At 49.7% G+C, this 22,413-nt stretch overlaps 1 protein-coding gene across 3 annotated transcripts in view; it reads left to right on the forward strand.

Annotated features, from left to right (window-relative positions):
• Nucleotides 1–22,413, forward strand: part of DVL1 (dishevelled segment polarity protein 1) — a 76,449-nt gene continuing 54,036 nt past the window's right edge. For all 3 annotated transcript variants that reach the window (XM_084494956.1, XM_084494957.1, XM_084494958.1), the window contains exon 1: nucleotides 1–487. In XM_084494956.1, the coding sequence (XP_084351082.1) occupies nucleotides 318–487 (170 nt within the window). In that variant the 5' untranslated portion in view covers nucleotides 1–317. The remainder of the gene's footprint in view (nucleotides 488–22,413) is intronic.

Here is a 22,413-nt window from a genome sequence, read left to right on the forward strand (position 1 = left end):
GAGGAGGAGGAAGGCGGCTTGCCCGCAGCCCCCCGCCGCCACCCCCGGCCCTCGCTTGCCCGGCGCGGCGAGCGGCGGCCGGCGGGGAGGATGCCGGCGGGGCGGGCGGCCGAGGGCTGCCGTTCCCGGCTCGGGCAGCTAGAGAGCAGTGCAGGGAGCCAAACCCCGGCCCCGGAGCTCGCAGCTCCCTTCCTGTCCGCCGGCTGCAGGCGCTGAGAGGAGCCGAGAGGCGGCGGGGCCCCCCCCGGCCGGCTCCCCGCAGCCCTCCTCCTCCTCCTCCTCCTCCTCTTCCTCCTCCTCCTCCTGTCCCTCTCCCCATGGCGGAGACTAAAATAATCTACCACATAGACGAAGAGGAAACCCCTTATCTGGTGAAGCTGCCCGTCCCTCCGGAAAAAGTCACTTTGGCCGATTTTAAAAATGTCCTCAGCAACCGGCCGGTGCACAGCTACAAATTCTTCTTCAAATCCATGGACCAGGATTTCGGGTGAGCGGGCAGCGAGGGGAAGGCCTGTTTGGGGTGTGCGTGTGTGTGTGTGTGGGGGGTGTATACGTGTGTCGCATGTCGCGACAGGCGATTTCTACTCCGCCTTTCCTCCCTTTTCTTCCCCTATTTCGCCGCTGACAGCCGGGGCTTTAAACCCCCGGGGTTGTGGGGGGGGAGAGAGGGAGCGAGCACCTGCTCGGGAGGGCTCCTCCTCTGCGGGGCTTCAGCTTGGGGCCATGGGGTGGGAGCCGAGCCCCGGTTGTGTTGGGGCTGCCCCGGCTCAGCCCGGCTCGGCTCAGCCCGGCCCGGCCGCCCCATGCCGCGCACTGCGGCGCTAGGCCCCGGGGGGGGGGCCGCTAACATGGCGGCCCGGCCGGCCCGGTGCTAGGGTCGCCTCCTTCTCCTCCTCCTCCTCATCTTCCTCCTCCTCCTCCTCGCCTTTCCTCAGCCCCACCGAGGTTCTGGCTTCTCCCCGAGCGGTGCCACCCAGCCGGGCCCGGCCCGCGGCCTCCCGGCGAGGAGCTGAGGAGAGGCTTCACGGAGGGACGGAGCCCCCTAAAACAGCCCCGACCCCCCGAGACCGGCCTCGGGATGGTTTTTTTTGGGGGTCCCCGGGTTCCTTCGCCTCGCCGTGGTCCCCACACGAGCGTGGGTTTGCGTGCCACCAGGCTTATCTACGGTCGTAAGGAAATAAACCAATAAAGAGGCGTTTGACAGCTTGCCAGACAGTAACTTTCAAAAATGTATTAATCCCTTTGTAGTAAATTGCTTCTCTTTGTACTCACATCTGTCACCGGCAAGACAATTTTTACGTATTTAAGCGCCTTGCCAGGAGAAGAGAGCGGGTCCGTGGAATACTAATACGGACCTGACCCTAAAATAACGCTGCCATTGAGGTGCCAGCGTCGCGTTTGGTCAAATCCGTCGTCATCCCGAGCGTCCCCTCACACGCCATGTCGACTTCTCCTTATCCGTGAGACCTGGGGCCTTGCCGTTGTGTTTTACCCACGATGGAATGTGGATATTGTTTGTTGACGCGGATTTCTGATGTGGCAATTTGTTAGTATTGGCATGCTGCTGTAGGAATGTTCATGCGTTGACTTGTTGTCGTTGGGGATTGTGAAAACACAGTTTGGGAAACAACCATACAAACTGTTTGTTTTCAAAATAAGGCCTTTGAAAATGTCTATTCATAAATTTTTCTCCTTCACCCTCAAGTGACAGGGACACATACCCTACAGCGGGCTTAGAAATTCTAGCTCCGCGTTTTTGTGGTGCAGCCTCAATAAAGGATGATGGATTTGTTGAGGCAGTGTATGCCTTCCTTCCCACTGCTGCAGACACTTGGTACGAGCAAGAACGTAACTGCTGAGGCGTGCTGAATGTGCTGGGGGCATCTCTAAGACGTTTGGGCTGTTCTTGATCTTTGACCAGGTAGCAGAGTTTGTAATGTAAATCCTGCCATGGATTCTCTTAGTCTCAGACCTGAAGGAAAAACGATTTGTCCTTGCCTTGTCGTGGAAATGGAGATGGTGGAAGATAAAGCGCTGCAAATGGGTGATTAGGTTTAGGACGTGGAAATTCTGCTTCTCTGATTTAAACAGAGATCTCGAATATGACTCCACAAACAAGTTGCTGATTGTGAGGAGGGCGACTCTGTGCTCAGTCCAGATCTGCAGTTGGATGATGTGGAACCAAATGTGGACTGATTGAGCAGCAACCAGAAATTTGTAACCATTAGACTGAGAACAGGCAAGCTCTGGAGAGGACCTTGTAGGATGCTGGCAGGTGAATGAATAACCATAGGGTAGGTGGAGCTTGGGGGATGCTCTGTAAATTGATGTTGAGCTTGCCTGGTCATATAGATCTCACCTAATTTTGATGTCCATCCTCTCAAAAGTACTAATGGACAAGCTTTGGGCAAGGGTGCATGGTAGCAGTAACTGCAGGATCCAAGAAAATGGTAACCCAAACCATTTTTTTTTTCGATAGCACTGGAAGTTGTGTTACTGCTGGCCTTAAAAAAGGGATCACTGGAAGGGATGCTGCAGCCTGTGATATATGGGAGGTCTCCCTTGTCATAAAAAGCTGTAAATAGGTATGTCTGGTGAAATAAGAGCTAAAGGGAGTTATGGCTCTGCTTTACCCTTAGTTGTACTTAATAGGAACGTAGCTCTGGTGCTGTTTGTGTACCTCACCTGGCATGTTACCTGTGACATGCCTACGTACAAACATTTATAACTTCCAATTGCGAGCTTTGTGCTGGACTTCATGGCTCACCATAGGAGTACAAGCTTCAAAAGAAAATTAGCCTCAGTGCGTGACCTGATATCACTATAAAATGTTCACTAAACTGTAAAAGTAAATAAAGCCCTGCTTTTTCTCCCCAAGCATTTATTCTGGCTGTCAGAACTCCGCTATTTATTTGATTGTTTTCTCTTGCTTTAATCTTCTGATAGAGCCAAGGCCTCCAACTGCTGATGATAGGTGGTCGCCATCTGTTTTATTTTATTATTATTTGTATTTTTTATGAGAGCTGTATTGCACGAGCGGGACTTGCAGAGGTGAAAATTCCAAGCTTGTCTTTTAAACCCTTTTGCTGAAGGCCTCCAAAAATTCAGCACAAACTTCACCAGTGGCTCTCTGGCAGCAGAGGTCCAGGTCTAGGCAGAGTGGGTTGTAAGACTGGGGCCTGTGCGTAAACCTCACTGACATACAAGCTTCTCCGACTAGCTTTTGGCTTCCAATAAAACTTTTACAGCTGAGCTACGAGCCACAATAAAATGAGATTTCTAATAAAAAAGCTGATGCACTATTTCACAGCGCTGACAGCAGCACAACCACATCGCAGTTCGTTCTCCTTCCACGGCTGTTGGATGTGTTCGGGGTGTTCCTGGCATCTTTTACCTTTCCAACGTTATAAATCATCATCTTGTGATAGGTTTGTCTCTAATTCCAATGACAAATGTCCTCTCTGTGCTCAGACTGAAGGTGCGATTGATACCCATGGCTCTTGCGAGGGCATCTTCACAAATATTTCGATCGACTTTCAATTTATGCCACAATCCAGCTTGGAGAGGGCACGGTGATTTTCCAAACAAATCACGTGGACTTCTTCACAACCCTGTCTTGTAGGAGGTTTTTTTTTTCTGAGCTGAATTCAGAGGTGAATGTGAATTTGGCTGGAAGTTTTCTGGGCAGGTACGGTGGCCACTGTACGCTGATGGCTTTGTGAAGCGTCTGTGTGCTTGGTGGCACGTCAGAGAATAATTGCAGGAGCCAGAAGAGGTCTTCGTAGACTGAAGCTTTAGGTAACAATTCTGGACGTGGCATAACTTGAGGAAGAAAAGCGATGATATGAATTGGAACAACCTCATTGCAGCTCAGTGTTTGTCCCTGCGTGCAATTTGTTAGCAAGGACCATCTCCTTCTTCTGGCCTCCTGGCAGCTGGGGCGGTGTTGGCGTGAGGACCTTCTCTGCATGTCCTCTGATGCACACAGCCTCTCCTGCTCCATGCTCTCCACAGGATCATTTTTTAAGCTCACATCTTGCCAGCCTCGGTATTTTGTTTTTGTGGGAGTAGCTCCCTGGAGGGTGGCTCTTGCAAGCTGTCAGTCAGCTTTCTGTTCCTGTTTCACTTGTCAAGCAAACTTTTGTTTCTCTGTGACAATTACTCCAGAAAATCAGGGAATTAGAAGAAATCTAATATCAATCCTGGCTGTCTCAGCAAGCATTAGTAATAAATACAGGCTTTTTTTCATAATCTTGTCTACCAACTGACTTCCTTCTCGTTACGAATAGGTAATTACAGCTGCAGTTGCCACGAACCAGAAGAGAATTGTATATCTAATTTCTACCTTCTGTGCCTGCAAACGTCCTCCAAAGCAGCTTTTTTTTTTCCTGGTGTGTTCTGTAAATGGTGTTTAGATGTGGACCAGGGTAACGTTTGGGGTTTAAATGCAGCGTTGTGCCCTTCCCTGGATCCTCGCCTTGCTGCTTGGGGGCTGCACACTGGCTGCTGCAAGGCAGGGTGGCTCAAAAAGCCCAATACAGAGCAAAAAGCACTTCTGGTGTTAGGAAAGCGAATGTTTTCCTGGAGAAGTGGAGCCTCCTTGAGAAGGCAGCGATCGGGAACCGACGCAGCAGTGCTGCACATGTTGTTGTAATTAAGGCCCGGCCTTTCCTGGATCCTGAAATAATGCAATAAATAATGGTGCTCAGAACCAGTGGATGTGTTGAATTGTTTCCAGCCTTGAAGGACAGAGCTGCCTGCCATCGGACGGAGCTGGGGGTGCACCCGGAGCCCTCCCAAGCTGTGTTGTGAACGCGGAGCCGTTGTGTGCTCGTGTCCCTGCGCTGGGTTCCCGGCCTGCCTTCAGCTCGCCTTCTTGCAACGGGCCGGAGAGGAAAGCTGCAGGAGCGGTGAATTTCCTTCTGCCTTCAGTTACATTTTAATTTGCCACCGTGCCTTGCAGCGTTAATATTTCACTATCAGCAAAGCGGTAGGAAATAGCTCTAATGTGCAACTTTCACCTCGATTTTCCTGGCAGCGTCCCTTTGCCAGCAAACCATCTTCCCGTGCCATCTCGTTCGATTTCTGCACTGACTCTTGCTGGGCTGGACCTGTCCGTGTTCTGCAAGCCCAGGCTTCCCCGTGGCCTCTGTTTTGTGCAGGAATGATGTCATCTGTAGGATGCAGCCTGCTTAACTCCGCTCCCGCTTGGACTCGACCCATGGAAGTGCTTTGTAGCTCTGTTTTTATTCCCATCGCCGGGAAGTTAAGCTGGGACGTTACAGGACCGGGCTCGCTAACGCGGGAGGATCTGCCAACACCGAAATTGGGAGAAGGGGCTGTTTGTGTTGGGTGGGTATTGACAGGGAGCTGTGTCATCAGCTGCCCTCGTTGCTTGCAGCGACTGATTCTTTCCTCTCCGGGGAGGAGAGCGGGGGTTACTTCCTACCGCTGAAGCTGCTGCTTCTAGGGTTACAGCTGCGTGTCCCTGCCGTGATGTATAACGCAATTTGGTTGATTCTTTGATGATTGAAAAATGACAGATAATGAACGCAGCTAAAAATAAGGCTATGGGTTGTGACGCCTGGGCTCTCATGACTGAAACTCTGACAGCTGCATAAACTGTGTAGGATCCAAGTGATTCATAATGAATCCGTGTGACACAGCCCATAATAGATGAGCTTATCTGTCTGCTCGTAAATATTTAGTATTTTCCGAGCTTTTCTTTATTGCGCTGTAAGGCACTGTCATTAAGTCGAAAAACACAAGATTCTGAGCGCCTGTTAGCCAGGCATTCCCAGAAATGTAATTCAGTTTTTTTAGCTCTGAGATTTCGTTCTGTGACCGATGCAGGGTGCCACGACTCCGGCGTGAGACTTGAAGGCAAGACAGCTCCATACCAAAGGAGGACGTCTGTTCTGCCACCCTCCTGGGTGAGGTTCAAGCCCTCATTCTTTCCGTTGTGCGGGCTGATACTCTGTTCGTGATCCTTCTTCAGGGAGTACTTTGAGGAGTGGCTTTTTAGGCATTCCTTTGGTATCAGCAAAAGAACTTCCTTTTAAACTGTGCTTTTAGGTGCAGCTGTTTCTTGCACAGAAATTGCTTTTCTTGGGACTCAGTTGAAAATTCGGTGCATTGCAAATTAGCAAGCAGTTGTGATTTGAAGCAGGAGGAATCTGGCTCAGGTTTGGAATTAAAATCTCTGTTTTTACCCTTAAAAGAGTCTGAGCTGAGAAGCAGGAGTCCTGATGGAGCTGTGTCTGGTTATGGAGATCCAGAGCAGCTTAATCACTGGGAAGGCTTTTAGAGACGAGGCATTAAAAATCCCACCCCTCTCAGCATATTTTTTGTGGGGAGAAGTGAGGTAAGAGTTGCCTATTTATAGATGAGGCTTACAGTGCTCAGAGTGCTGTTTGGACATGGGATGTGCATCACCTAGAAAACATGGCACATTCACAGAACTCTGCTCTCGTGGAATTTAGGAAAGCAGCAGTAAAAATCCCACAAACAAAAGAACATTGGACAAAAACGTGGAAGCTGCATTTCTGCCTGTTCTCCGTCCATCAGATGCTGCAGCAGTTGTAGGCTCCATGCTAGCAAACCCCAACCCTTGGGGCTGTTTGTGCTCCTTCAGGGCCAGGGCAGCACTCGGGGCAAAAGTGGCTTGCAGGTAGGACTCTGCCATGCTATATAGGAGTCAGGGTGTAGGTTTTGTGGAGTTTTTTTGACAGGTATTGCAGCAGAGAGTTTAAAGAGGTATTTTTGCTGGTGTTTTTACGGAGATCCTCTCAAGACTAAAGAGCAGCACGAGCAGATGCCCGCCTCTGTAGAGGTGACAGGATGGTATCCTAGGTTGGTTACAGGTAGGAGATCATCCTTAAAACAGAAGAAAACGAAGGCAAGTGCTTCACATTTGCATTAATAAATACAGAGCCAGTGGCCTAACGTGCAGCGGGGGCAATGGCTAAAAATAGAGAACGATTCTGGCAGCTCGGTGGCAGAGGGATTGCTACCTGCAGGGTGAGCATGTGGACAAGAGCTGGACAAGGGATGTCAAGGCAAATGCGATGATCCAAGCTTTGGAAGCAGTTCCACGAAGGGAGAACCAACAAAGCCGGGCTCCCTGAAGATCTGTCCTTTCAGCACTAACCCTCTGCGCCTCCCCCATCCCTTATCTCATGGCTTTGTCAGCTCCTAGATGTTCGGAGGCATCTGAGGTACAGTTAGCCTGAAAAAAAGGCAGCAGTTTAATAGGACACGAGGTTAAAAAGGATCAGGGCTTCCACTGTCACGTAACGTGCCATACGCGGGTCTGCAAATGCCCATGGCATATTTACTGAAAATGTCTTTTGGACGGCGAGTGTGTTTGAACAGATGGAGCAACAAATGGGATCCTTTGAAAGAGGTTTGTTTTTTTTTTTCCCTGTGCCCTTTTTGGCCACGTTTGCTGGTCTGTAGGCTAGGAGGGAAGGATTGCATAATAGGCAGAGTTGCCTTAAGGTCACGCTCGGACAGCTGCTCCGTGTGATGGAAAGGGGCACGGCTGACCCAGAGCTGAACGCAAGGCACGTTAGGGCCCGGGGCCCAGCTTTGTGACCTCCTCTCCTGCCGCTGCTTTCGTGCCGAGGCTGTGTGGCGAGGTAAGTGGCAGCTCTGCCTGGCACTGAGCCTGCTGGAGTCACCAAACCTCAGCGTGTCGCTGAATTTTCACCAGTTTCCTGAATTATTCTGTCCCGTGAGCAATGCTGGCGTGAACGTGAAGCTTGCGATGCGTGCAGCAGAAGAATAAACCTTTTTGATAAAGGTTTTCGCCCCCAAAAAATAAACAGGTGGAGAGGTTTTGTTCAGAAGACGCTGGGATTTTTCAAGACCTGCGGAAAGCTGCAGAGCACTGCTACTGGGGGAAGAAAATGGGTAGCACTGAGCTGAAATTGGGAAATAGAAAAAGAATTGCACCGAGCCACAGCTGTAGGCTTGGGCTCAGCAGAGTGCTGGGAGGTGCCGAAGGGCAGCCCTGAACCGGGGCCTGTGCTCGCCGCTTGCCTGATGAGAACAGGCTTCATTCTCCGAGCTTTTCCCCTTTTTTCTCTCTGCTGAAATTTATAGAGCTTTTTGTTCACAAAGAGGCCGTGCTTCTTGCTGCGTGTATTTCTGCAGCAGCCGGTGCTGCGGTGCTGCCCTGTTTGCTGCCATCAGAAAGCGTTATTGGAGCGCAAATAACAGCAAGACATCCAGGGACAGCAGGCTCACAGCCCCCAAAGCCCCGGCGTTGTAACCACGCTCGGTTACCTCACACGCATTTTGCCAGGCTGATTCTGATAGCTGGCTACAGTACAAGTCGCTGCTTATTTTCAAGTCCCTACTGTAATGTAATCTAAATACTTAAAACAACCACTTTTTCTGCTGGAACCTGAGGACTGCTCTGCTGCGAGGGTGGAGCATGTTCTATTTATTAAAAGCTAACGCTGTGAAAACACGCTAAAGGGATACATCAGGTTTGGGCTGCTTCCTGTGGCTGGTGATCTGCAGTGGGACAAGTTAGAAAAACAAGTTTGCTACTGTTCATTTAATGAACCCCTCCCCATACTGTGTGCACAGGGTTTGTTTTTTTTTTTTCCCTTTTTTTTTTCTCCCAGTGCTCAGGCTTCAGCATACAGCCAGCCTGTCCGGCTGCTGGGAGCATTAACCATCTCGATAGGATGCAAGTTCAGCAACGTATCTATGATCTTGCAATGCAAATTGGTCTGCAAAGTGGCTTGGATTAATGGGATTTGCTAATAATAATGTTTTTTGAAAGATTATCACCGTTCTAGGCTGGCACAGGAGAGTGAGCAGGCAGCTAGGCACCAGGAGGAGGTCCACATCCAGCTCTTAGGAATCAACCATAAATACCAACAAAATAGATGAAAATTTTGAATTAAGGAATTAATTTACACTCAGCATTAAAACCTGTAAAGATTTCCATGGCAGAGCTGAGCTGAGTCCAGCAGGCTCCTTCCCCTTGAATTCTGCCTGCCTTCAAGCACATGTCTGGCGTTTCGGAAAATAGCCTCATGCCTGCTTGCATGTGAGATGGCGCTTGAAGTGCAGGCTGAGAGGTGTTGCCGTGCCTCTGTGCAACCTGGGCAATTATCCTTCTGATTAGTACCTCCAGAGGATCAGTCCGGAGCCCCAACCATTGATTTCAACTCTTGTGCTGGGTGGGACGGTTGTCCAGGGGGTGTTTGTGAACCACGGGTTGTGATTTTTCCATGCATGGCCTCACTGCTAGAATTCTCCCTTAGCAATCACGATGGTTGTATCAATTTAGAAGCCCTGATAATTAAAATTACTTCCTTTCCCTTTATTTTCCACAGTGGTTGGGGTGTTTGGCTCATTAGCCACGTTGTTGTTGTGCTTGATATGATCAACAGTAGATTTTCAACCTTAATCTCAATGTAAATTCTTCCAAATGATGATTTTTTTTTTTACCCCCTAAGTTCTGGCTAATTCTCACATTCTCTCTGTTTTACTGTAATTCTTTCATTGCAAATAAACATGGAGAAAGAGTATCCATCAGAAAGAGTACCCATTCTGCTGATAATTGCCTTGAGAACGTGCTAGAGCTCAGGTAACTCCCAGCATTTTGCAGTCTCCCCATTGCGCTGCCTTTAATGCTGCTTGGTGCAATTTTAACCTGCGTGGGACGATTATTTTTGATTTCAGCAATGAGCTGTGTCTACAGCCTGGTCACCCGTCTTTGAAACAAGGAAGGTTGAAGCTTGTATTCTAAAGGAAGCATCTCCTTTTGTAGGAAATGGCTTTCTCAGATCGTGTTTGCGACATGGCAAGCTTTTTTGGTCTAGATTTACTTAAAACTCGTGCAGCACAGAGGTGGGTGCTTTCTCTCTGTGTTTGTGCTAAGCTGAAAAGGAGCAGCGTTATCCTTGAGACCCCGAGCAGCATAAGAGGTGTTGGTGTCCAGTCCTGTACAAAATCAATTCAGGTCAAATATCTTAAAGCCATTAAGCCCTGAGCCCCTTTCCTAGCAGGCTCCTACCCTTAACGTGCCCCACGTCACTGGAAGAGAACCCAAAATGATGGTGCTGGCTCGCCCGATGCAGCCCTTCACACAGGTCATTCTGCAGAGATTTCTGGGGTCTGTTTGGGAAGAAAGGCAGAGAGAGGAAGCTACGTGGCGAGTATGAAACTTCCTGAGTGAAGTCAGGATCTTGAAGAGCTTCACCCCCATTTTCTGTCTTAGTGGGGGAGTGGAGATGGCTCGACCGAGATTTGAGTGACTTGAGCACCTCTTCTGCTCGTGCTGGAGGTAAAGCCAGCTTTGTTCTTTCTGCACCAGGTGATCCTGAGGCCAGCGAGTAAGCTTGGAGGGATTCTTTTGCTTTGACATCTGTCCAAAGCAGAGCAACGCTGAGCACCACGCGCTGAAACACCCAAGGAGAACCTGAGAAGGCACCAACAGCGATAGCGTCCTTTCAGCAGCTGATGGCTGCAGATAGACTTAATTTGCCCGTTGTTCCTTGAAATCTAGCTTTGCCCTGCTCCTGACAGGGCTCAGCCTGTTGTGTGCGGAGCGTGTGGGGCTGTTTCCCATCCTTTGTGTGATTGTTTTGGGTGGCTTGGCTGTGCTGAATAATGGAGATGAGGTGAATGGCCTCTGGTGAAACAGGACACGGCACAGAAATTAAACACATTCATATCGCTTGGTCCTATAATATTATTTTTTAAGATTTCTTATGCCCCACAGTTTCTTTTTTTGCATTTTTTGCTTTTTTTCCCCTGTGGTTTCCTAAAGCTGAAGTCTGTAAACTACTATATTGTACCCAGCAGAAATCTTTCCTCATGCAGTTCATCGGGCAGTTCCTTACAATATCCAGGGTCCCATCTTTTCTTTGGCTGCGTTATTTGTGAAGAAAACAGCCTCACCTTTTGCTAAATGCCTGCTTTATGTGCTCTAATTGTGATATTACAGGATACCACTGGGGTAAGTAATTAAGATAGCCTGGCGAGAAGGGATTCGTCTGTAAGTGAATCCTCTGCTCTGGTAGTCTTGAGTAAATATCAGAGCACTGCGGCCCTCGCTAGGCAGCATTTTGAAATCCCTCTCCATGTAGCTAATGAGAAAAACATATTTAGATTTGGTTTAAGCACAGCCGTTTGTGAAGGATTTTGCAAGGTTGCAGTCTGTGTGACCCCAGTTCCAAAGAAGTGTTTTCGGAGCAGATACACTGAGTAGGTGGATGAGGAAAATGAAAAGGGGGAGGAAAGTTTTCTTGACAATCTCTAATATCAGTTTTACTGTTTGCTTAATCTCTGTTTGCTTTTATTCACTTGGCTGGGGTGCTGAATCTGGGCAGATGATTCAACTTGTCTGTTTTTCCTGTCCCAGCAGAGCGTGTTGTTTTTTTCATAACCATTCAGGGTAGGTCTGGCTGCTTCCCGGGAAGTCAGAGGAGAAGCAGTCCCCAGCAGCTCACCATTAATGTCCAGAAATGCAGTCTTGCTTGCTTATTTGAGAGTTTCAGGCCAGCTTCTGTGCCTCCTTTTCCTTTTGTTCACAGGTTTAGCAGCGAATGCAGGCAGTGGTGCTTCCAAATCCGTCTGCGCTGTTTGTTCAGCTCACAAAGCTATTAGAGCAATTAGAAGCCGAATGGTAATTGAATCAAAATATCCGCTGAAGAGCGTGATAATAAAATATTTGGAGGTGTAAAAATGTCCCTTCCCAGTAGAACAACGCTCAGCCTCATCTTCGCTTCTCAAACCATATCTGGGCCTTTTTCAGTGACCCTGTTAAAAAAACAGAGCTGAGAAAGCCTGCTTTTAAAGCATGCAGTGGCAGCGTGCTTGTAAGCCCAAGGCTTTACCTCTGCGTGTTACCTTAACCGTGTTCAAGACAAATTCCTACGAGGGATTCTCAAGGAAGGAGCATCTGGTGGTAGTAACATGTTTTTTTTTTTCCCCTCTGAGTTCATGGCAGCTCCCACTGTTTTCTGGCCCCCTTTTACTTTGAGAATACACGAGCACAAAAATGCCTCTCCTTACACACCCTCCAAAAATTGGCAGATGGAGGAACCTCCTGGAGAAAAACACGAAGAGGCCGAGTCTGCTCTCCAGAAAATTGGTGAATTCAGCGGCTGCATCCGGGTAGCTCCCGAGAAGACCCTTTTAGATATTATTTTTTTCTTGTTCTATGATAATAACCTCAAGGTGGGAGTTACCCCTGGGGCTGAAACTTTCTCTGAGCTGAAAAATGCTGAATGAGCCTCAGGAATATCAGGGCAGGGGGGTATGGTGTGGGCACGCAGGTCGCTGGTCTTCCTCTGCCCTTCAGCTCTGTTCAGTTTTTGAGCCAAGAGAAGGTTTTAAGCATGCCTGCGATGTAAAGGCTTCAATATATATAGGTATATGTGTATGGGCTGTGCTTTTCCCATCTGGTTACTGCTTGCTTTTTAGAGAAGGGAAAGCAAAAATCCAAATGTCTGGCTTGGCCTGCCGCTAGAATGGCATTTTCTAGATTAATTAAGCGCCAGCTCATGGTTTAATGAGCACGTTGGGCAAGGGGAGGATGTGCCCCGGTGATTTTGCTGATGCTGCTCTAGGGTCCCAGGGCTCAGCACCGAGTATTGGAGGCTTGTCCTCCAATTTCTGCTGGGACTGTAATCAGCTGAGACAAGCTGCTGAGCAAATACAGAGGAATTTACAGCGCTGGAGGAAGGAATGACCTAAATATTTGCCCGTGGTGGCGTTGTGGCTTATCTCCACGTTCAATGGAAGTCACTGGGATGGGGTTTGCTTGAGGGAATAATGACGGCTTTCGGTTGTTCCTGTGGCCTTGGTGAGACGCAGCATTGTGCAAACCTTTGGGGAGGAAATTCCACTAAGGTTACAATACACCACCGAGCCCGGGGAGAAAGGCAGCGCTTCAGCTGCTGGGGCGAAACACCTGAGGGAACAGGAGAACCCCTTCCCCTTCAGCCTTGCTACGTGTCGGATTTATTTTGCCCCTTCCAGTTGACAAATCAGTCTTAATTCAGCTCTGTCTGTCCAGTGCATCCATGCTGATTTTGTCTGGGAGGAGTTGTGTGCACACACATCTTTCTGTGCAGGCTTGGAGAGCTCGTGGTGTCGTCTCCCTTCGTGCCTGTCTCTCTGTGTCTCCTGGGATTCATCGTGTAATCTCTCTATCCTACACTATATGTTTATTTGATGAGGTTAATGCCTTTTGGCACCAATTTAGAGATGGAAAATTTTACTTGAGAGGTGAGAAGAGTCCAGCTGTCACCTCTTCTAGTTGTCTGTTGCAAAAATGTGCTCTGTCTCTGCTGTCCTGAGGGCACGCCGCCTGATCTGTGGCAGACACGGGGTGCTTCAGCTGGCCTCCAGGAGGAGGTAATTTTGGGGATGTCACCGAACTTCTTCGGGTTTAACCCAATAGCTGAGGTTGGAGTTGGGGTAAATGCTTTCTGCTTGGGAACTGTTAATATCTTTGCATGGAAATTAAGGGAAGAAAAAAAAGGATGCTGGACTAGAAAAGTGTCCCTGGCCTGCTTGGGGTGGACATAGACCTAGGTCTGGCCATGTCCCACTGCAGTGAATCAGGTCAGAGGGAAAGTTTTGCAGAGCTGCTCTGCGGCTGCCATTAAATCCACTTCCTTGCTGACTGCTGGGGAGTGTTATTAAGAAAATGCTCGAAGGGAAAGCTCCTTTCCCAAGCTGGTCTAGGGAATTAAGGGGTAAGTGTACGTCTGGGATCCATGAGATCTTCATGAGGCCATTCCCTCTTGTCCTCATGGTCTTGCTGCTACAATTCCGTGATCCCAAAGAGTGCAATTTTGGGTCTTCCTGCAGAAGTCCATACCTTGGCTTCCTGCAAGGGGGATTTTCTGAGGACACGGGGTGTTTGGGGTGTTTGTGTTTGCTGTTTGGTGTGAGCGGCCTACAAAGACCCGGGTAACTCGTCACTGTGCGCATCACCTCGTGATTACCTAGGATAACAAAATTTGGCTGCAGCTAATCTTACGCGGAGAGGCAATTAGCAAATGCACACTGCAGCTAATCTAATCAAACCTCTTTCATGTGCGCACGGGGGGGAGAAGTGACATTTCTTTCCCCTTCCTCTCCCACTTTGCTTTTTCTCTTCCTGATTGCCGGTTCTGGCATCCGAGCTACATCTGCTTGGTTGCTGATTGTGTTTTGTTTGAACTCGAGGGAGTGTTCTTCCCAACGAAGGCAGAGGTTGCTGTTAGATACCTTGCTGCAACGACAGCGTTCCCCCACGACAGCAAAATAAAGTCAGCATCCGTCCTAACAAGTGTCCGAGGGCAGTCCTCACCCACACAACTATGAATTAGCACAGTGTGACCATAATGAGGTGCCTGAGGTACGACATTAATTATTGGGATGCCTGCAAAGGGGCGCTAATGATCACTAATCAATTGCCAGGTTGATTAGAAACAGAAAATGGAAATGGTGCTGGTAACCGCGTCGATCAGAACTTGCTTACAACGAAACCTCTTGGCTGTACGGAAAGCTCGGTGGCACGAAGAAAAATGTTTTGATTCCACGTGTCCCTTGAAATATTTCCTGTTCGTTTCAGTAGCAATTATCCAGCTGATTAGGAAAGGAGGAGACAAAGAAGACGTGCTGCTCCTGCACAGAGCCAGGCGGTGTTGGGACAAACTGTGCGAATCTCCGGCTGTCAGTCAGGGGCTCGAGCTGTTCGTAGCAGAGAGCCTCGACTTCTCTGCCTGCTGAGGACCTAGGAGCTGTGCAGCCCTGTAACTAAATCTTAATTTCCATAAATCCGTGTGCTGTGGGGCTCCATCCACTGTTCTGGAGAGCTGCTAGGTTTGCATAATGCCACTTTTTTAGGATATCTCAGATTTTGGAAGAAGCATCCTCTGGAAGTCATTCAGCAATATATATATATATTTATATATAATCATATATTTATCCTGCCTCTGCAGTGCTGAGTTCTGAGGTGTAGAAGTAGGTGCATTTGGGAAATCCTCAGCGAGTGAGTGCACAAAACCTGTCGTTGGCTGCTGACTGTCTTACTGTGGGGAACTGAGACAACAGCTTGTGTGTAACAGCTTCTAAAACCAAGCATTCATTGCATAAAGTTGGAAGGGAACAGGCAGATTTGAAAATGGTCTCAAAGAGTTTTGTTATTTAAATCCCACTTGAAACCTGTGGTCTTGAAAATGACTTCTTCTCTTTGCAGTGTGAGGAAAAGAACGGCCGCACGGTTAAGGCATTGGTTTGGGATTTGAGGTCCCATTTCCATTTTTATCTCTTCCAGCTACTCTGAATGTGACCTTGAGTAAGTGATCTAGCCCCTGATATTACAACCAGTTAAACTTGTGCCCGGCTTAATTTATGTACATGAGTTGTGCCTTTGGAGGAGACTGTAGGCATGGTGAAATTACATGCCTAGGAATCTCGTAAACACCGGGTTTTATCTTTGGGGTTTCAGTTCCCATTTGCAAGAGCTTCTGAATCGCGGTGAACTCCGGCTTGCTGCGAAGTAACAAACCCCAGGAGCGTGCACGTGGGGAAGCACAGCAGGGCAAACCCCAATATCTGATCCGATTTCTTCCCTTCTGCCCTGCTGAGAGGCAGAGCCTCTTTCTCCCATCCCCGCCCATGGCTTTCTGGCAATTGTTGCAACAGCAGCTCTTCCCCAGGATCTTCTTCGGGGATCGTTCCACTTCTACCTGGGCACTAATCCCACTGAATGGACTGCTGCGATGCAATTCTTGAAATTATATAAACAGAAATAATCTGCCCATGCAGAAAGAATGGAGCTACTGAAAGAGTGGGTTTGCGAGGCTTTTGGGGGCTGCCCTTTAAATGTTTATTTCTACTTTTGTAGCTCATGGCCTGTTTCAGCTCTAGACCCAAAGTGAAGATCGCGGAGGTCATTTCCAACCTTAATTCTCTGAAAAACCCGAAGAAAGGAGCAGCAAGTGGAACAAAACGAAACGATGGCAGCACACGGGGGTCCCAGAGAACACCAGTACCAACCAGTTTCTAACCAGGGGTGCGAAGCTGGTGGAGCCGAGGGAGAGGCTGGATTTCTGATGTCACGGGGACGAGTTGTCATTGCAGGTTGTTGGGCAAGTGCAGCGCTTGCAGACGTGCTTGACGAGTTCCTTGTTTCAGCCTATGCAAAAATCCTCGCTGGCTTTAGTGGGACTAGAAACTAATCCCCAAATGGGACAGAACGTGCCTGCCGCAGAGCTTGGAGTATTTGGAATAAAGGTAAACCAAATAATGGCCTGAAAGCTTGTGTAAATGCCTAGCTGGAGCATTGTTAAGGGCTCTCGGGTATATTATTTGTTTCCTGGTGTCTCTTGATCAACTTGGAGTCAACGGAGTAGTTTCCAGAGCAGAGTGAATTTATTTGTTGTCCTCGGTGCTCGTTCAAGTCTGGAGCTTGTGAGAATGATCTGCAGGGTAAATGGAAGTCCTGGTCCTCGTGTGATACCAGATAGATGCATCCGAAGCGGAGCAATCAAACAGTTAATGCTAAAAAGCCTGCCTCTTCTGTCTTTCAAACCGTCCCAGCAGGGGTTGCATTTCATGGTTGACATTAGCCGTGCTGCTGCAGCGCCTGCTTCTTTCACATCCCGCTCTTCATCCCCCCTCCCTCCATACGTTGTGTTTTTTTTTTAACGCATCTCTTGTTCAATGCGGTTAATAAGCAAATTTGTCATCTGCTTATTCTTGTCTTTGCTAACGCTCCCCCCCCCTCCGCCGTTCAGCCCAAATTAACAGTAAGCCAGCGAACTGAAGGTAATGCTGCTGTGAATTATCCTTTGCTGCGGGGCAGCTTTGCATTTTTAGTGCCAGGCTGACTTTCGTTTGTGCGACTCAAAGCAGGCGGTGCAGGAGGAACCGGGATTTTCCTCGAGGCAGGAGGGGCTCCTGGGTGCTGCAGGGTAGGGACTGGGAACTAGGAGACATCTCCTCGATGGGAACAGCTTTTTTGGGAACACCTTTGGCTGGTTTGGCTTCTCCTCATCCGGCGAGTTGCTGCATGAATTGCACTTGGCTCTTTGTGCTTGAAAAAAGGCAGCAAGATCTGCCCCAGGTGGGCAGCACGTCTCATGGGGCACGATGTCAGCTCCTAGCAAGAACGTGGGCCTTGCTCTGGAGAGCTTCCACTGCAGCTGGGCAAAAAGAAAGGAGCAAGGACGGGCATCACCAGAGGTTGGCACACGGAAAGGATTTTCTCAGGTTCACCAGGAGCTTGTTGGCAGGACTGCGAATGGACATCTCGTCTCCTGGATACTAGGCTTAAATTTTACCTGCTGGAGAGCTTTCCCAGGTCAGTTTTTTTTTTTTATATCCTACTATACAATGCCAGCTTTCCTTCGAAGAACCACATGGTTGCAGGTTCTGCAGCCCGTGCTTCGTGCAGAGGCCTCAGCAGCACGCGTGTCTTGCAGCAGGGTTGGTCCATCTCCACTTTCGGCTCGGCATCGGCCCCTCTGCTGGCAGCCAGGGGGAAAGGGAAGTGCCAGGGAGAACCTGTTCCCTCTGCCTGCTGCTTAATTGGCCCCTATTTACTGGGAGCTTTCTCAGACTGCCGTAATTAGCGTGGTGACACTGATGGGATAGGTGTGAGCACGGAGTGGAGCGGTCGGAGGGAGTAAACACTGCAGGTATTTCACCCGGTGGGTAAAGATTCAGCTGGCTGGAGTAGAAAGATTTTCATAATTAGCTAAATCCTGATGCAGTGAACAGGAGAACATCCTCCCCTTGCACACACAAGACATCAAATTGTCAGAAAGGGGAGAAATCCATGAGGGTGGAACGTCTCAGCTTTTAAAGCCAAACTCCTGCTTTTTGTCTTCAACTAAAATAAAAGAAGTAATAGGAAATTACAGGGACAGTGCCCAGGTCTGGGGCCACGGCCTGGAATAGACGGGCTCCAAGAACAAATTCATGGCGTAATTACCTAGCCCAGCCTGGCAAACTAATTAAAGGTTGCTTCCAGCGACTGCTTCTGGGCTCAATTGTTTGTGACCACCCTGGGTCCATCACTCCCATTCCAATAAGAGGCGTTGCCTCGATTTAAGCAAAATGAGATCTTTTCTTCCTTCTTACAGTTATCAGAAGCTCGTGGCTCTCGTTGCTCCTTTCTCCTCTTCCCCCGGTGGCTTTTAGGATGCCATGAAGGTGCTGCAACTGTGGGCCACGGCTTTTGGTACCCTCTGAGAGCAAAAGGAGCACGCTGTGCAGAGAGGAAGGGCATGAAGACGTTCCAGCTATACTGGCTTATGGAAAGCTCTGCCCAATTAATTGAATTTTTATTGTATTCAGACGGAATTGCCAGCCTAAAGATATTTATAGGCGCAACGATGAGTTTTGACGAATGATGTGAATGACTCTGCGGTGACTGGCTCCCAGGGCTAATTAAATCTGCCTGCAAAATAAAGCAGAGGGTTTCGGTGGCGTGCTGTTGGAGGACACCGGCTGGGCAGGGGCTGCAGCAGCTGGAGCTGGAGCAGAAAACTGCAGGGCCCAAAGCACCTGGAAGGCCGGGGGGGCTGCCAGTAGGTGCAGGCAGCCCTGGCACAGCCCCTGGGTCGAGGATTGTTGTGTGGGAACGCGGGACAAATTTTGGGTCTCAAAATGATGAATCCTTTGTTGGACTGCAGGTAAAGTTCAGGCTAGCAGCGAGCAGAATTTGCATCGGGTGACGAGGCAGAGTTTGATTCATTTGTTCTTGTAGCAAGGTCCTGGGGCTTTCTGGTGACCCTACCTGCATTTTGCTTGCTTGTGCTTCTTCCAGAGGATGCCTGCAGCCCCCACGAGTGCTGTGACGACTCAATGCATCATTAGAGGTGCCACGGGCGGGCTGTAGCTCCTCCCTGGCCGTACAGGGGTCCAGGGAGAAAGGTTTTGGGGAAATCTGCAGATTACAAAACCACCAGCATTGGGTCTCTCCTATTGTGGCCCTGCCAAGCAGCAGGAGATGAGTCTCAATGAAATCCGAGCGAGGAAGTGGCCAAGTGGAGCTTTGCTCTGGAGAGATGCTCTCCATATCCCTCGGCAGCAAGAGGGCTGGGGAAGCCCAAGGAGCTTTTCAAGTGGTATGGTGTGGGTTGGCCGATTTGGAGCTGTTCAGGGGCTTTTTGCTCAGTTTGTGCCAAAAGCAGCGACAAAACCAAGCCTCGCAGCTTACCTGTCCCGGGGTGATCGAGTTGGTTGGCGTTGAGTCAAAACTCAACGTTTTGTGGAAAACTGCTTCGATTTAGGGATCGTGCTCAGCTGCCGTGGGGGATTTCGGTGCTTGTGCTGTGAATTTGGGCTCCTCTCCTTGGTTTGAACCCCCTACAGCAGGCAGCCTGTGCCTCTCTGATAGGATTTGGAAGAAGTCTCGTGGTCGTGCTTTGTGGCTGTTGGGCTGTACGGGTGCCTGTCCTCCGGGCTGGACAAATCAACCACTGAAGCCAGAAGCCAACGGAGCGGCCAAATGCACTTCCCCGGCAGTCTTCTCGGTGAAGCTCTTAAAATGAAGACCATAAAGGCAAGAGGGCCTTCTCCTTACGGACTGCGAAGGTGAATTTCCTATGGATGGATATTTCGTGCGTTTTTATGTCTTCTTTTTCTTAGTTCCTGGTGAAATTCCACGCTCATTGACTCGTCAGAGAGCTGCTGGTGATTTCCTGGCCCTGCAAAGCCCCCGTGGTGGTTGGCAGCCCTGCTCTGCCTCCTCCTGCCTTCTGCGAGCCTTTCATCTCCTGCTTCAGATGAGAGTTTTCCCTGCAGAAGACTTTATCTCATCCTGTATGGTGCCAGGCTAATGAGAGTCTCCTTTCCCTTTCAGAGGGCTTCAAATGCTGCTTAAAAAATAAATAACAATAAAATAAAAAAAAAGCAATTGGGCCCTGTGTTTCCCCCCTTTCTTCCACGCTAATGCTCCGAGCTTTATTTACCGGTGAATTAAGACAGAGCTTCTGTTGGGTTCTGTGTTCAAAGCTCCAAGGGCTCATTTAGAAGTCAAATGTACTTGGGCAGGTTGGAGGGGAAGCCTTGCAGTTTGCTGGCTCTCCCTTCTGCGGGTGGAGGAGGCTCAGGTGTCCCCCCACGATGCATAAAATCCGAAATCCTTTTATCCGGCGCTGAAATGCCTCCCAAAGGTGGCTATGGGGTTAAAAAGGTTTTGGTTTATCCTGGTGAAAACCCTTGAGGAGCTGTTGCCATCCTGTAAGGGCACGTGCTGGGTTTTGTGCCAAGCTGCAGGTCTCTTTGCCGTCCTTCCCCAAACCTGTGGGTCCTCTGAAGCCGGGCTGGGGGTGCAAGCTGGAAGGGCAGAGCTCGGCCCCAGCCATCCAGCAGGGCAGGAGCCCGTTCCTTATTCCCCACAGCACCATCACCCTGTTCCTAAGGGGAGATGGGCTTCGAGGGGGTGAGGACATGGGCGGCGTGGTCTGGTGCCGGGGTTTCCAAAATGCTTCCTCCACAGACACCGCGAGCCCGTGGAGCTGCCCGAAGCCTGCTGCTGAGCTGCCAGGGCCGTGACACCTCGGGAAGCTGCAGCAGCGCAGACCCGGGGACCTGATTAAAATAAACAAAATGCTTTTCACCACATCAGTGACCCGAATTATGCCATTTAATTAAAACACGTCTAGACAAATAACCCCGGGGGAGAGAGATGCTATCGGCGCCGAGCGTTTGAGCTTTCCGCAGAGGGACCGTACCCAGCAAAACCCATGGCCGGCTGCTTTCTGTCCCGAATATCTGGAGCCTGGGAGTGCCACAGCCTCGTGTGGACACCGGGGTTGTTCCTGGTGTAAGCAGCTTGGCATTCGTTTCCTTGGGAGCAATTATTGTAAGCTGCCTGTGAGGAATATTTCTGTGCCGTATTGATGAGCGCTTGTGGATGCTTTTTGTTTTTGTTTTTTTTTAACCCAGCTTTCTTATTGTAATGAGCTGCTTCCACCGGAGCACAAAAGGAGCATGTCACAGCTGAGTAAGAGCTGATTCTTACCCCGGCTGCTCTCCTGGATGTTGTGGGTTTCCTGCCTTGAGCTGTGGCAGCTGGCACCTCTCTGTCACCGCTCGGTGGCACCTGGGGTGAAAATGAATTGAAGAGCTGGAACGAGGGCTCTGGAGCTGCCAGCACGTCCCGTGGTTACTCTGAACAGGCACCGACTCTTTACTTGTCGCTGATCAGGAAGAAAGCTTTGCTTTCTGAGGCTGTGCTTAACTTGGTTTTTTCTTCGTCTGAAGGGCTGGAAGTTGTTCTGACTCCGAAGGCAGGAGGACACGTTGCCAAGTAACACCCGTGGGGTGGTGCTGAGACCAAAGCACCGTCTTTCTGTGCATTTATGTAGAGATTTTTTTCTCTTTAAGACAGGCAGTAGATTCGTAAGGTTACAAATACACCGGGGTGGGAAGGCCTTTGAACATGGAGTGCTCGTGCGAGGGCATCTGGCCATTGTGGAGGGCTCTCAGGAGCTCGGGTTTTGTTGGTGATCAATATTTGGAATAGGAATAACGGGGCTGGTGCTTGGTGGGCTTCTGGGGTCCTGGGGAAGGGCTTACACCTCCACGGGCTGCTTATCGCCCTTTGACAGGCCGTGGGGTGGGAGCAGCCCTGTGCTGGAGCTGGTGCGTGCTGCCAGGCCGAGGGGTCTGCACTTCGGGCTTGAGGTCTGAGAATAAAATCCCAGACATCTGGGATGTCCCTGGAGCTCCCAACGCTTCCCAAGGAGCTCCACGCCACGGCGGGGATGCAGCCTGCTGAAAACCCGAGCCCCTGCAGGCTGAAGGCAGGTCGTGACCTTGCATCCAAATTCCCCGGGATGCTGTGCTGTTTTGGGAGCTCTCCGCTCTGCACTTTGGAAGCTAATTGCACCCTGGGGAAAGCAAAATCCAAGCCAGCTGTTTCGGATGGGCACTCCACAAGCGGCTCGTGTCTTTAACGGGGTTTTTCCTAGCGTGTTGTCAAGAACTATTTAATTTGGTAGGGGATTTTTAATGTTCTTTTATTGGTAGCTGAGGCATTGGGCTGGCACTTGGAAATCTGGGGTCAGATCATAATTCTGCTGACTTGTTCCTTGGTATCGTGATTTCCTTGTCTTTATGGCAGAGCCGATGAGGTGTGCCTGGCGTTTGGGATGGCTGCAAGAATAGATTCATTGACGCCAGTGAGGTGGTAATAGAGTCACGAAAATCATTTATCAAATAATGTGAAGGGCGAGAGGGAAAAGGGAAATCACGGAGAAGCCAGAAGGCTTTCGGGGTGGGATGCTCGAGAAGAAGAATCGGTTCCCCAGCCCCCGGGCTCGCGTGGTGCAAGGAGGGTGGGAGGTGAGGGGCAGGGACCGCTGCTGGACAGCGCTGCCTGGTCGCGGCACCGCTGGTTACAGCTCTTGGAAACTTTTCAAGTTGTGA

The sequence above is a fragment of the Aythya ferina genome (genome assembly GCF_964211825.1).
Source record: "Aythya ferina genome assembly, chromosome: 21".
Classification (NCBI taxonomy): domain Eukaryota; kingdom Metazoa; phylum Chordata; class Aves; order Anseriformes; family Anatidae; genus Aythya; species Aythya ferina.